General features: G+C 45.5%; 1 protein-coding gene across 2 annotated transcripts in view; it reads left to right on the top strand.

The window, feature by feature from the left end:
- Positions 1 to 14,585, top strand: part of MARCHF10 (membrane associated ring-CH-type finger 10) — a gene marked incomplete at both ends in the record, with an annotated part of 82,025 nt that overhangs the window by 27,957 nt on the left and 39,483 nt on the right. For both annotated transcript variants that reach the window (XM_080924523.1, XM_080924524.1), the window contains one exon: positions 8,730 to 8,898. In XM_080924523.1, the coding sequence (XP_080780649.1) occupies positions 8,730 to 8,898 (169 nt within the window). The remainder of the gene's footprint in view (positions 1 to 8,729; positions 8,899 to 14,585) is intronic.

The following is a 14,585-nucleotide window of genomic DNA, read 5'->3' as shown; positions in this document are numbered from 1 at the left end:
GAGGTTTGTGGCCAGGACTACATGAAACCCTGTCTCAAAAAAAAAAAAAAAAAAAAAAAAAACCAACAACAACAACATACAAAGCATTCTCAGACAAAAAGGATTAGCGTTTCTTGAGAAATATCAAAGGCAGGCAAGGTCGGTTGGGTCTCAAACCTGGAACAAATGGCTGAGATGCCTATTAACATATCAAATGTACTCTGGCTACCAGGTTTCCCCAGTATCTCATCCATCCCACAGTCCTTATCACAGGGTCCTCTAGTACCAACCATACCCTTCCCTTTACCCTGAACCCTCCAGCCCAGCCCTCCCCTCAGCTTTTCTGGCTCCTATATAAATAGGTTATTTATATATTGGCTACACCCGTCTCTTGGTTTAGGCTCTCCTCTTGGTAGGCAACTCCTTTCTTGCTCCCATCCTGAACCCCCTCACATGGCCCAGCTCAGTCTGGCCATGTTTGCTCTGAACTCTGCCCCTTTCTGTATTCTACTTCATATCTACGGGAAGCTTCTCCCCCAAGCCTAAGGCAGTCATGTCTTCCTTTCCCCAAGATGGACTCTAATGTTTTGTTGTACTAGAAAGCAAAGGAATACTTAGAAGACAGAAAAAAACATGGCTTCCGTGGACTCTCACTCACCATTTTAAATTTCAATTTTGTTTTTGTGGCTGGGAGTATGCCAAAGCCCTCATGAGGAGGTCAGAGAACAACTTTGGGAGGTTGGGTCTCTGCCTGCACCATGTGGGTCGGGGAGTAAATTCAGGTCGTCAGGCTTGGCACCTTTACCCACTGAGTCATCTGCCGGCCTCACCTCCAATTTTAGATACAAAAATTTAAGCATCAAAATTTTGATGGGACTGAATGAAACATAAAGACCACATTGTAAGCAAGCACCTAGGCATGAGGGAAAAAGGGCGGTGTGTGTGTATGTGTAGTGTGTGTGTGTATGTGTGCAAGTGCTCAAGTGTGCTGTGGATCTGAACTCAGGTCCTCATGCTTGTTCAACAAGCACTTTACTAAGTGATCTCCTCAGCACCAAGGGAGTGCTCTGTGTGTGTGTGTGTCTGTCTGTCTGTGTCTCTGTGAGTGTCTGTCTGCCCATCCATCTGTGTGTGTGTGTGTGTGTGTGTGTGTGTGTGTGTGTGTGTGTGGTTGTGGACACACTTGAGTTTGGGGGACGTGTGTTTGGAGGCCAGAATTAGGTGTCAGGAATCAATCTTCATCCACTATTCTGAGAGTCAAGGTCTCTCCTTGTCCTTGGAATCATTGATCACCTTGGTTCTCCAGCAAACTCCAGGAGCCACTTGTCTCTGTCCCCAGTCTCTGTCCTTGGGATCCACAACACACGATCACACACAGCTTTATCGGTAGGCGCTAGGAGTTTGAATTCAACGCCTCACATTTGCATAGCGATCTCCTTGTCAACTGATCCACCTCGCCAGCCCCTGTGTAGAATAATAAAACCATTTTGCTACCTTAATATGAGTATAACTCTAGGCAAGGCATATCAAAAATCACTGGGGAGATGAGGTTTAGAAACAAACTAGGCTATTCCAAAGTGCCAAAGAATCACTCCCCAGTCAACCACAAACTACAAAACAGAGGCAGAGGCTTCTCCCTTGGAGAGCTCTGATAGTCTGGCTTTCCCCAGACATCAAACATGGAGTCGGCTGTTTTGGACAACCCAACAATGTGACTGCTGGTCTGGTGTTACAAAAGAAGGACATCACATCACCTATAAATATCCCAAAAGATGGAATTGGATTTGGTTATCAGGAAACACCCAGAAGATACAATGTGAGGCAACTTGGCTGTACCTCTTCAAAACGTTCAAAACTAAAAAAGCAAGAAAGGGCAGAGACTCTAAGGGACTAAAGGACATAACTTGCTGTGAAAGTTCAACCTTCATTCCTAACAAGACAATCTGAAAAGACATCGTGGGCACACACAGGCTTGAATATGTTCTTTATATTAGATAATATTATGAAACTATTATTATTTATTTTTAGGTCAGAGAAGTAGTTTTGTGGCTTAGTGGGGGGGAAATGTGTTAATAGGAGGTACACCGTGAAGTGTTCTGTTAAACTGGGTGTGGCGGCTTATGCCTTTAATGCCAGAACTCAAAAGGCAGAAGAAATCTCTGTGAGATCCACAGTGGGTTCTAGGACAGCTACATAGTGAGACCAAACAAACAAACAAACACAGACACAGGTCTACGTTGCTGTGGTACTCGGCTGTTGTTTTTGTTGTTGCTGCTTTGATTTTTTTCTAGTTGTTTTTTTTTTTGTTGTTTGTTTTGTTGTTGTTGTTTTGAGGGGGTGGGGTAGGAGTCCACAGAATTTCTCTTTGTAGTTCTGGGCATCCTGGAACTCACTCTGTAGAACAGGCTGGCCTGGAGCTCTCGGGATCTCCTGAGTGCTGGAATTAAAGGTGTGTGCTCCTACACCTCAGCTCTTCATTCTGCTACATTATGAATACATACTTCTTTGAGTAATAAAAAAAAAAAAAGGATTGTGCTTTATAAGAATAAGCTATGAAAACAACAGATTATTTCTCTGGCACACTTGTAGAATGCCTTGATTTCTCTCAAGGACAGGGACACAAAATAAAAAATCAACATTGTTCTCTACTCAGAAATGGTTCCATGGACTAGATTCTTTCTCACTGACTCCCAAACCTCTGCTTGGATCTCAGAACTATTCAAAATCTGGCCCCACGCCCCTCCTCTACCCTCTGCTCAGAATCCTAGCATCCTGCCTTGGCTGTTTCCTTCCCCCATCCACACCTGGCTCCAGCCCAGATGGAACCTACTTTGAGCCACAGATCAAAATTACTTCTTCCCCCCCCCCCCACCGCTGCCTCTCTCCCTTCCTCCCTCTCCCACTCCTTCCCCTTTTACTCCCCCTCTCCACTCCCTCCGTCTCCCCCGCTCCTTCCCTCTCCCCCACTCCTTCCCTCTCCCCCCACCCCCTTCCAGAAACCTAGCAGGCACCGCTAATGCTTTTCAGTCTCCTTCCATGTTTTGTCACTGGTAGGTCGAGTAGGAAGCTTTTTGAGGGGGGCTTCCATTTGATGGCTGAGTCTCTTTCTCAGAAGGTCCTCTGGGCTGAAACAAAAGACAAATGGGAAATACATCACAGCAGAACTACACCTGAGGAACACCTAACCTCAGGCCAAGCTCCAGCACCATGCAGAGCCTATCCCTACCACAGCCAGTGAAGGCTTAGCTCAGCAGGAGATAAACTGAATGTAATCCTCAACACTCACAGTAGGAGAGGGACTAAAGAGTTACCCTCTGACCTACACCACACACATACATACACACACACATACACACATACACACACACATACACACACATACACATACACACACACATATACACACACACACATATACACACACACATACACATACATACACACACATATACACACACACATACACATACACACATACACATACACACATACACACACACATACACACATACACACATATACACACACACATATACACACATACATACACACACATACACACACACACATATACACACACACACATATACACACACACATATACACACATACACACACATACACATACACACATACACATACATACACACACACACATATACACACACACACACATACACACAAAATGATGATGATAATGATGATGATGATGATGATAAAACTCAAAACATGAAATATATGGCCACCACTAATGTCAGCTGGACAGTTGTTTCTGAAATTTATAAAGAATTAATGTGTCTTATAAGAAATATCCAGGGGTCAAGAGATGGCTCAGTGGGTGAGAGCATTTGCCACACAAACCTGATGAGACCTGAGTTTGATTCTCAGAACCCACATAAAGGTTGGAGGAAAAAACACATCCCACAAAGTTATCCTCTGACCTTCCCTATGGCATTATGGCATATGGGGACACACACACACACATACACACACCTGGCTGCATATGGTGATACAGGTCTTTAATCCCAGAACTTGGGAGGCAGAGTCAGGGAGATCTCTGTGAATTCAAAGCCAAACTGTTTTGCATAGCCAAGGAAGGAAGAAAAGGAAGGAAGGAAGGAAGGAAGAAAGAAAGAAAGAAAGGAAGGAAGGAAGGAAGGAAGGAAAGGAAGGAAAGGAGGGAAGAAAGAAAAAGGAAAGAAAGAAAAATTAGATATGTATGTATAGCATGTGTCAAAAACTACATCCTGTTGTGATTTTAGTAGCTCTCCACATGAACTTTCCCTGAGGGATGGATGAATAGTGATCTCAAAGTAAATCTTGAAGTTTCAATTCCCTCCCCTCCCACAACTGATGATAATGGACTGAACCTGAACCTGTAAGCCAGCCCCAATTAAATGTTGTCCTTTATAAGAGTTGCCTTGGTCATGGTGTCTGTTCACAGCAGTAAAACCCTAAGACACATGGATATCAATGTCTTCTCATAACTGATTCTCATCTGACCCCAGCATCCCTGGCGGTCATGTTTTTAAGTGAGGGACAGTTGGGTTTGAGTGGGTGATTCCCCAGCCCAAAGAAACCTCCAAAAGACTAGCAGCCCACATCCTGTATTATTATTCAATATTAATAAGAAAGTCAAGTAATGTCCCCCAAATCTGCACAAGATAAAATTTAGCCTGCTTTATATTGTAACCATATCCAGCTTAGAACATGATTCACATTTACTTGTATGTGGCTGTTTGCATACCATCCAGAAGTCTGTTTATACAAAATGACCCTTGGTTCCAGACATGGTTTTTACACACAATTTGATGCAGACAAACTTTGGGGACAGCACTCTTGAGTATACTCATGTACACAGTCCCCTGGACAACCTTCCTGGCTTGTCCCTGTTGACTGTCAAGGTTCACTGACCTGACCACAGCTTTTCATAATCTCCTGAGACTTAATTTATTCCCAACATAATAGACACACAATCTCTCTTCCTGGCAGCAGCCTGGCGGCCATCTTTGCCTCATCTGTCCTCCCTGTGTCATAGGATTGATCCACTTAGCTCAGCCTTCCGTCACCAGCACATGGCAAAATCTGGTGGGTGCACATTCGTCAGCCTTCAGCCCCACGGCTTCAGGGAGGGATGAAGGGATGGACAAGTGAGAACCAGTTTCCCAACTCCTGGAAAGGAGCCATGAGGGAAGGGCCGGAAAATACCACCAAGGCTCTTCCATCCCTGGCTGCTTGAGTCTACAAGTCTTCTGATCTTCCCTGCTTGGTGTCTCATTCTGCATCTGGGAACGCCAGGTCTGGACTTCTAGCCCCTTGTGCACACTGGTGGATGTGCCTTCCCATCTGTCTCCTCCGCTGGTGTCTTCACCTTCCAAGAGCTCCAACTTGAAACCTTCAAAATGTTGCCAAGTGAAGTTAGGCCTAAGGGTGTGTAGCTCAATGGTAGAGCTGCCTGACCAGAACACAGAGGCCCTGGGTTCAATCCCCAACACAGCTTGGGGAAGGGAGGAAGAAGGAAACGGTAAAGAAACAAATAAAAGAGCTGTCATGTTACTAAGTTGTTCCCCATTGCCTGGCGTTGACCTTCCCTAATTAACCAGATCCCTCTGACCCTTCCTCTGGACTTCAGAAGGTGCTGGTATCATCTTCTACCTTATTACGTATGGTGCCAGAAGACCTTAAATACTACAATTAATAACACGTCAGAAATAGTTTGTCAATAAATTCATTTGAGTTAACATTTGTGCTTTATTAGGACAGCAAGTTCCCAATATTAAAGCACCCTTGCATAGGCAGTGGTTTTGTTGTGGGGTCTGGTTCGTTGTTTGGCCTTTCAGTGGTATGGTCTTCGACTTTGAAAGACAGAGCTGCTTTCCTACCCCAGGAGAAAACAGCAATCGGCTGCTGCCTCCACCTTCATGTGACATTTCAACTTCGGAACATATGGAGATGAAATGGAAACTGAAAATTCCAAAGCTATAGCAGGAAAAGACAGTTCTCAAACCCACGTTACATAAAAATATTAGTGTTGATTTGATAATCTCCAGATACCGTTAAATATTTGACATTAGAGCTTTACTAACTGGGTGCGTCTCAGCTGGCTGGCTGACTATGTGCGTTCTGTGGTCTGTGGAAGACACTGGAGTGCATATAGGAACTGACCCTCCCTCTGTTCACAAGTCCTAGGTTGGGCAACATCCATCCAATAGGACGGCTTTCTTTGGGACCTTCAGCTTTGGTTTCAAGCTGGTAACAAGTGTCTAGTAGTTGGCTAATTCCAAAAGTGGCAGAAAGTGAATGCCTGGGCATGGAACACGACCCAGTCCGCCTTGGTACACGAATGCAGAGTTATTATAACTTATTATGAGTTATGGATGCATGCCTTATTTCACTTGATCATCAGGAACTCTCCCCTGCAAATGTAGGAACCGTTGTTCACAGATGAGGAAACCCAAGGAATAGAAAAATAACAGGTCACATGGTCACTAGCCGCAAGATGCACTGTCCCAAGCCCCAGAGCTTTAGATGTCACACATTAGTGCCAGAGCCTACAGAACAGTTCCTACTGCCTTTCCCACTCTCTTTGAAAGCATGAGCCTTCCCTACGGGATGCCAATGGATTTTCCTGAGCAGAGCCAGGTAAGGATGGCTAAGGGTGTGACAGGACATTAGCAAAAACTAAACAATAAAATTAAATACAAATAAAGTGCTGAAGTGCTGAGATTGAGGTTGCTCAATGATGCAAGAGGGGGAAGGCCTACCACATCCAGGAGCCTCACCTTCTAGTTCCAATCAACAACAGACACTCCTTCTAGGGACGGTTTCTGGATTCTTAAGGATGACGCCCACCTAGCCATAAAGGCAATGGGACCAGAAACCAGAAACCAGAGAAGGATATACTCAGTACAGGGAGGTGGGGATTGTCCAAACTGTGTCCACCTCTTCAGTACTCTAAAGAAGGGAAGTCTAATGAGTGGGTGGAGGAAACCTGGGCAGGCTTAACAGCCAGCAGAGTCCTTTACCATACCTTCCCCCCAACTGCCTGTGGCCAGCAAGGAGTTCCAGCCCAGCCGAGGGGTTGAGGGGAGATGTGGGGGGATCCTCTAAGGTTGGCTGCAATCGGTGTGTTGTAGCTGGAGCCACTGTGGCTTTGCTGCAGGCTGAAGTACAGGGCCTGGGGTGAGTGAGCATCTCGGGCTACAGGAGTCTGGGGAAGAAATGCTGTCCTAGGTTCCCTGCTGCTCTTCTGGGGATCCAAACCCATTCCTCTGGCTCCTACCACCCAGTCATGATGACAGTCTCCAGCAGCAGAATTAAAATTTGCCAAACACCCACTTTGCTGCGAATAGAGAACTCATCTCATGTTCAGAAATGACCTCATGATTCATCTTTGACATTTCAGAATCATTTTCAAAGATTTCTATTAAGTCGCAGAACTCAAAAGGAGAGAACAGTTGATTCATTATGCCGTCTCTTCTCTGTGTCCCTTTATCTGAGGGTGGCCTGTTTTCTGATAATGGATGGAGCAACAATAACTATTTGTTTGAAAGCTGCATCCAAAACCTAAAGTTTAAAATAAGATTTGTCTTCATGGGAAACAATGATCAGTCTACCTGTGAACACACAGACTTCTTTCTGCCCAGAAGACTGACAAGTGGAAATTTTTTATGGAGTCCTGTTTCTCTTATGTTCCACCCAATAATTCAAAGCTATTCCGTGTATGTTCCTGGAGGCAGGAACCACTGAAATCAGGAAACGCCACAAGTGTCAGCAATAATGACAACATCAATATGACCCACAATAGCCCGGGGTGGAGTGGGGGATGTTAATTTGGCATTGCATGCCTGGGAAGCGCCACATCTTCAGAGAATTTTCTAGCGCTGGACTAATGTACCACACAGGAGAACCTCCCTAGACCCAAAGGTGGGAAAACCCTTGGGTTCTGCTTGTGACAGAAGGTATGGTCTTGCAGACCATGCTAGTGTCAGGACTTGATGCTACAGGGCTCCGCCTTTCAAATCATCCCTGGAGTCAGGGTCCTGACTGTCATGTCCATTGTCTGCACTGTTTAAGTCTGGCAAAGTGTGAAACTGTTGAGTGCTTGGATACTTCTTACTGTGTCTATTATACACCTGGGTTTAGATGCGTTGACACTGTAGGAATTGTGACTCACCCTTGTGTGGATTTATACTGACTTCTTTGTAGAAGACTGACCGGAGGGGACTTCTTAGGAGATCCATCTGTCTTGGGTAGTAATTTGGATTACTGACACTGAGATCTGACTTAATCAGACCCCACTACACAATCTAAAATTCTTTTTTCGTTGTCAAACACAAGAATTAGCATAAGGAACACGTTCCTGCACCTTCTTCAAAACAGTTCAAATATCAAACAGCAAACACTTTAAAAAGCAGCTCCTTTCATTTATAGCCTTGAGCATGAGCTGTTTACTGGTCATCAAACTATGTAATGGTCAGAAATGTATTCATAATATACTTCAGCAACAGACTCAGAAATGCAGCCTCTTCAGTGTCCTACAACACAAGAGTCATCAGCTTTGCTTTTCTGTCGAAGCTGGTCGTCCCGATCCATCAAAATCTCCATGACCACAGAGGAAGCAGAGCCACAAACACAAGATCCCTGGGAGCGAGAGGATGCTGAAGTCCCCACTGATACCCACTTGTCCTGCTTCTGTGCTTAGCAGAGGTGACCACCCAGCCGCTGACACACCTCTTCCATTTCCACAGAGCACCAGTGAGGAGGAGTCTTTAAGTGAAGCAAGATTGTCTACCAAAGCACCTACAGTTAAATGTGAGCCCAGACTTCCAGCCATTGACCAAACATCTGTCAAGCAGAAACACAAAGGCACCATGACGATAAAGAAAGAGAAAGTGAGCCCCAGCAAACCCTCTCCAGGTGAGTGGCTTCCTTACTGAGATCCACTGCTAAGATCCCAATCTTAACAATGACAACAAACAGGTGTGGTTGACTAATAATCTAGGGTTTGCCAAGTGCCCAGTTAGGTCTTGGAAGTTCAATGAGCCTGCACAAAGTTAATTTCTTGGTAGAACATGTGCCCATATCTTCAGACCCAATTTTTCCACATTCTGTTACAAATGCTGCTTCCTCTTCTCTGCCATGGTTCCTGTGCGGTGGGGATGGGAGTGGTGGTGATAAAGGCATTTGGCCCCAGGTATCAAGTTTTATTACTAAGGCAAGAGGAGCTTTCAAAAGCATCTGAATGACATTATTTACAGCTGAGAGCAAGAGTAATAAAGTCCTCCAGTCCCAGGGTTGTCTTCTCAGGGAGAGAGGGAACTTGATAAATCCTCCCTTTTGTGTGATTTGGTAAATAATTCACTCTTATGCTGCCTTTGAAGCAAAGGCCAGTCCTGTTTGGGGCCGGAGAGACTCACTATCTAACAAGAAACTCAAAGGGAAAGTTTAGAATGCCCCAGGCTCCTCCCATCAAAGGCAACATCTGTGGGACAAAACTGTGTCCTCTGGGAACCACACGCAAATTGGGGTAACTAGGCAGAAAGGTCTGCCTCCTGGGAAAGGAGCCAAACTTAACTGCTGAAGAATTCGTAAATAGCAAATGGCACGCAGATCATTAAAATCCCAATCACAGTTCCTTCCTAATCTAAATAGCGCTGTCATGCAACCACCAGTCTGGTTAAGTCGGAATGCATTTGTAGAAAATGGCACCTTTCACTCAGATTAACCACCCACATTTTCTTTAATGAAGTCAAGACCAAATTGACTTCTAATGTGTTGTCCTCTCAGGCAAAGAGCCAACTCCAGCTCCTTATTTCATAGTGAGGTGGGGTGAGGTGGGGGCTGGGGAGATCCGGGGATGCTCCAAGCCAATTTCTCATTTGAAAGACTAATAGGAATTAGGTTTTTAATTCAACTATCTTAAGGCTGAAGTAGAGCAGATGAAGTCACTGCAAATACTGTATTGAATTGAGGTTGGGTTTTAATCGCTATACTCTGAGGGTAAGCTCAAATCACGCAACTCCATACATCCAGTGTGGTTGTCAGCTTCCTCACTAAAAGACTGGTTGGTAGCTGTTTGCTTTGTCATCTGTGGATAAAAGTCATTAAAATGAACCTTTGAGGTCCACCCTGTGATCTGGGTTGTCTGATTAATAATACAGATGTTTTTCAGACTGAGCAAGCGCCGTGTGGAACTCACAATACTGACAGACAGGGAATTAATTCATTTTTCATCTTATAAAGCATCACACTTGAAGAATTATCAGGCTTAAACCCACCAAGGTTTAGGCAAGAGATCCAAGTTGGTGGAAGGATAACCACGATGCACAGGGTCTCTGGTTAAAAGGGGAGGAACGGGAGGAGAGAAAGAGGCCAAGACTGGGTCTGAACTTGGATCACAAATTCAAGGCCAGCCCGGGTCAGGTGGTAAGACCTTGTCTCAACAAGAAGAGGACAAGTAGGAAAAGAAAGTTAGATGACAACAGGTCACTGGTGGGATAGGAACCATTGGTTTAGTGAGTGTTGACTCTTCTGACTCCTAATTAGCATCAAGATGTGAAAGCTTAAAGATTTAACCTGAGTTTGTTGATGATGAATTGGGAACTGAGGGCTGGCGACAGTGCATGGTTTAACTCAGATAGAGGATTTGTCTTCTGAATTATCTGGATGCTGATCTAATTCACCAGCTGAATCCAGTTTCCTGTTTCACTTACTAAGTATTTAGGGGTGAGCCAAAGTTGGCATTATGTCACCAAAACTAATTTCCACATCAAAGTTAAGCAAGATAAAAGCCCAGGACACAGTGAAACCCCTTTGTGACATCTGCCTTCCAGGCTAGCCCTCCTTCTGTGCTGTGCTAGGCCAGGCTTTCCCAAATGAAAAATGTAGCCTGAGGATTGGGCTTGCTTTTTCGTAACTTGGCGTCACACCCAGTGTCTACAACTCAGAAACCCAGACATGGCTGCTGAGAGCCTAAGCTCAGTCTGTGCCCTCTTCAAATAGATTCTCCCAGACACGCTCTCACTGTTCCCTGCAGGGTGTCCAAAGGAAGTCGGATGTCCCACACAGCTGCCCCTGGACAAGCTGGCCCCAGTGCTTGGTTTCGGCCCTCTGGGGAAATGCCTGGACCCTCACCCAGGCCCCCATTCATTATCCACTATGTATCTTTTGGGAAGGAGTTTCCCTGTTCCTCGGCTTTGTCACCTGTAAAATGGAGGGACAAAGGGGTAAAAACAGAACCGGCGTGCTGGGTAAAACCTAAAGGCTCAGTGATAAATACATATTCTGCTGTTAAGCAGTGCTGGCCACTCAACAGATTTATGGCATTACGTTATCTAGCAAGGAGAGTCTAGGGTAAGAAGCACTGGCTCAAAAACTTCATTTCCTATGCCTAAAATCTTCCCCTTCCTCCCTTTAATGGATTTATTGTCTTCATAAAAATTGGAGGTGTGTCTTCAAAACTCTCACAGAGGGCTGGAGAGATGCCCACTGTTTAGCAGCACTTGTTATTCCTGCAGAGGATGCAGAGGGCCTGGGTTTAATAGCCAGCTCCTACGTGGAGGCTCAGTCATCCGTAACTTCAGTTCCGGGGGCGCTAGCGCCACCTTCTGACCTCTCTGGGCACAAGACAAGCATATGCATGGTACACAATTTACGCGTGCTCATGAAAGACTCCTACACATTAAAATAAAATACATTTCAAAGAAAACATTAATCTCTCACATATACTTTTACGTTCTGAACTTCCACAGCAAAAACATCAAATAGGAGAAGATAGATAATCAGACTTCATTCCCCAAGCTAGAGATATCCATTCTCTCCAACAAGACATGGGACGTTTAGGCAGAGTATCAAGGCACAGCAGGGTCTGACATGGATTGGACCCAACAGTTCTCCTTCAAGGAGATCCCTGGTGTAGAATGGGAAATAAGCCTAGTAGGGTTGCCCCACAGTTCAGAATTTTATGGGACACAGAACACTCAGCAGACCCAAGGAGCACAGGTGCCCCACTGGTAGCCCACAGGGGAAACTGTGGGGCTTCCAAGACCTTTCTCAGTCCCAGCCTGGCTTGGAATGGAGCTGTGTCTCCTTCCTAGGACATAAAAGGCACCCAAAGGTTAATGTGATGAGGGGTTACGGTGCCTGCTGTCCTGAAGTGCTCTCTACCCGGGGGTCAGACCTGAACCGGCTCTTGCTGTTTTCACCTGGAGCTTGAGCAGAAACTGCTCCAGTTATGTTCCAGGAAAATGGATCTGGAGGCAGTCCTGGGAGCCTACTTCCAAACTGTTGCCCTTTAGGATGAAGCCAAGCATTTGGAAAGGCCCCTCACGTGTCATTCAGTTCGACCTGTCGTCATTGCGGGATTCAGATAGGTAGGAGGAGCCAGACCTAGTGCACCTTACCGTGCCTTATCTTGTAAACCTGTTCTTGTACAACTCAGCAGTGAACTTAGGTTTCAAAAGATAAAAAGCCCAAAATAGATGTGGTTGCTTTTGGATTAGGAAATGTTTATTTAAAGAGCAGCATGGAAGAGGAATCTCAGGGCAAATCCTAAATCTTCATAATTTGCCTTGCAAGAAAATGCTGTTGAAGATTTTCTCAGAAAGGCCAAGGTTAATGGGTTTTTCAGCAAGTCCAGCTGATGCCCCAACAACTTTCCAAGCTGTCTGTCCAAGTCAGAAAACAAAACAACAAAAAACACAACAAAACAAAAAAAAAAAAAAAAGAAAGAAAAGAAAACAAAAACCAAAAAAAAAAAAAAAAAAAAAAAAAATCCCAAAAACAATATAAATGAATCCTCCTGGCTTCTGGCTTCGTAGAGATTGTCCCAATTCTCAGCCCATTATTGCTGATTATACAACACCGAGGCTCAGAACGCCAGCTCTGCTTTAGAGCTCCTGCAATGGTTAAGTGAGCAGCCTCCCTGACCTCTGTCCTCATCAGTAAGATGGAGCTGCAGTAGTGCCTACTTTACCCGGAACACAGGAGGGAAGTTGCTGGTTAATGGCTACACCTCAGGGAGATACTAGTCCCCAGTAACCCCCTCCCCCTCCCCCCTGCTTAGGAAGCCTATGCCCAGTGCAGTCTGTGTTTCTAGCACCGGTAGCTCTATGGGGACAGTGCTTGGCCAAAGAAACTTTCATTTGAGATGTGCAAGGCATCGTGATCAGTTATAAAAAGCCTTTAAGTGTGTTGGTTTGTCAGTGTAGTCATCTGTTTACTCAGCACGTTTAGGACCACAGACAGGCTGCTAAGTTTCACACTGGTAGTAACTGCAATATGAAGAAGGAACTGTCAAGCAACGATAGAAAGCCAGATGCGGCCAGGGACCAGTGAAGTGGCACCTTCTGTGGCTCCATGGGTCCAGGGAGGAATGAGAATAGCTTTACCTGAAACAAACACCAAGAAAACAGAGACAGCATGAACTGGCTGTCACCTTGGTCTCAGTGAGGGCTTGTCTGAGTCGGGTTGACCTGTAAGTGTGACTGTTTTAATGTGGAACGACTCAGCCCGCTATGAGAGGCACCATTCCCTAGGCACTGGGTCCCGACCTGTGTAAGAGGGAAGCCGAGCTGAACACAAGCCAGCATCCAAGTGAGCATGAGTCCATTCATTCCTCTCTGCCCTTGACTGGGGATAATGTGGTCTCCTGCCTGGAGCCCCTGCCCCTGTCACTTCCCTGCAATTATGGACTAGAACCTGGATGTGCAAGATAAAATGAACCCTTTTCCCACTAAGTTGTTTCAGGGTATTTTATCATGACAACAGAAATGACTAGGACACGGGGATTGAAATGTTTAAGGATGTACGCCTGGGCGAACTTGGTAAGTTAGTTGTGTAGATCAGAGCAGAAAGAAAAATCAAGAACTAAGATGTACAGGAAAGCAAAGACAACAGAGGTGGCTTTGCTAAGGCTCTGGAAGCAAGCAGAGAATGGGTCCCATTCCGTGTGGTTGCCTTCACGAGGTGTAGCCCAGACAGCCAGGTGGAAAGGCCTAGAAGCCTTTGGATGTCCAGGTCTAGTCCAAGCACTGCTGACTGCTAGTTGGACCCCAGGGACCTTAGGGGACAAGTGGTGGATGAAACTGTAAGAACAGGAGTGGTGGGTGACAGAAAGTCTGGCAGACGACCACACCCAGAGAAAAATGTGAGAATTATAAATTGCTCCCGTCTCGAACAGAGCACACACTCTTGAGCCCCTGTGGGCCTGAGACCCTCCACTGTAGTGACGATGTCTGTCGGGTGGTTAGAGTTTTAATCATTCATTAGGATCAGAACTATGCTAGCTGCAGCATTTCACAAAGTTGTCTGGCGATAAGACTCACTGTGGCGGTTCTTCACCCCACCTGTGTGTGTCGCACGGTTTTAATGAAATAGCTGAGGTGGCTGGCTCATAGAACATTATTTGGGGAGGGGGGATAAGAACACTTCCCGCTAAGCCTGGTGACCTGTTCAATCCCAGGCACCCACATGGTGGAAGGAGAAAACTGATTCCTGAAAGTTGTTCTCTAACAACCCGCTGTCCCCCACACCCCACACTTTGCCACATACATAGATTTCTTTTTAAGCTTACAAAGTTGATTTTGGCTCAGAGTTTTGGAGGT

This window comes from Micromys minutus (assembly GCF_963924665.1).
Source record: "Micromys minutus genome assembly, chromosome: 10".
Taxonomy (NCBI): domain Eukaryota; kingdom Metazoa; phylum Chordata; class Mammalia; order Rodentia; family Muridae; genus Micromys; species Micromys minutus.
Note: the sequence above shows the minus strand (reverse complement) of the source record. Positions and strands in the feature narration are given on the sequence as shown.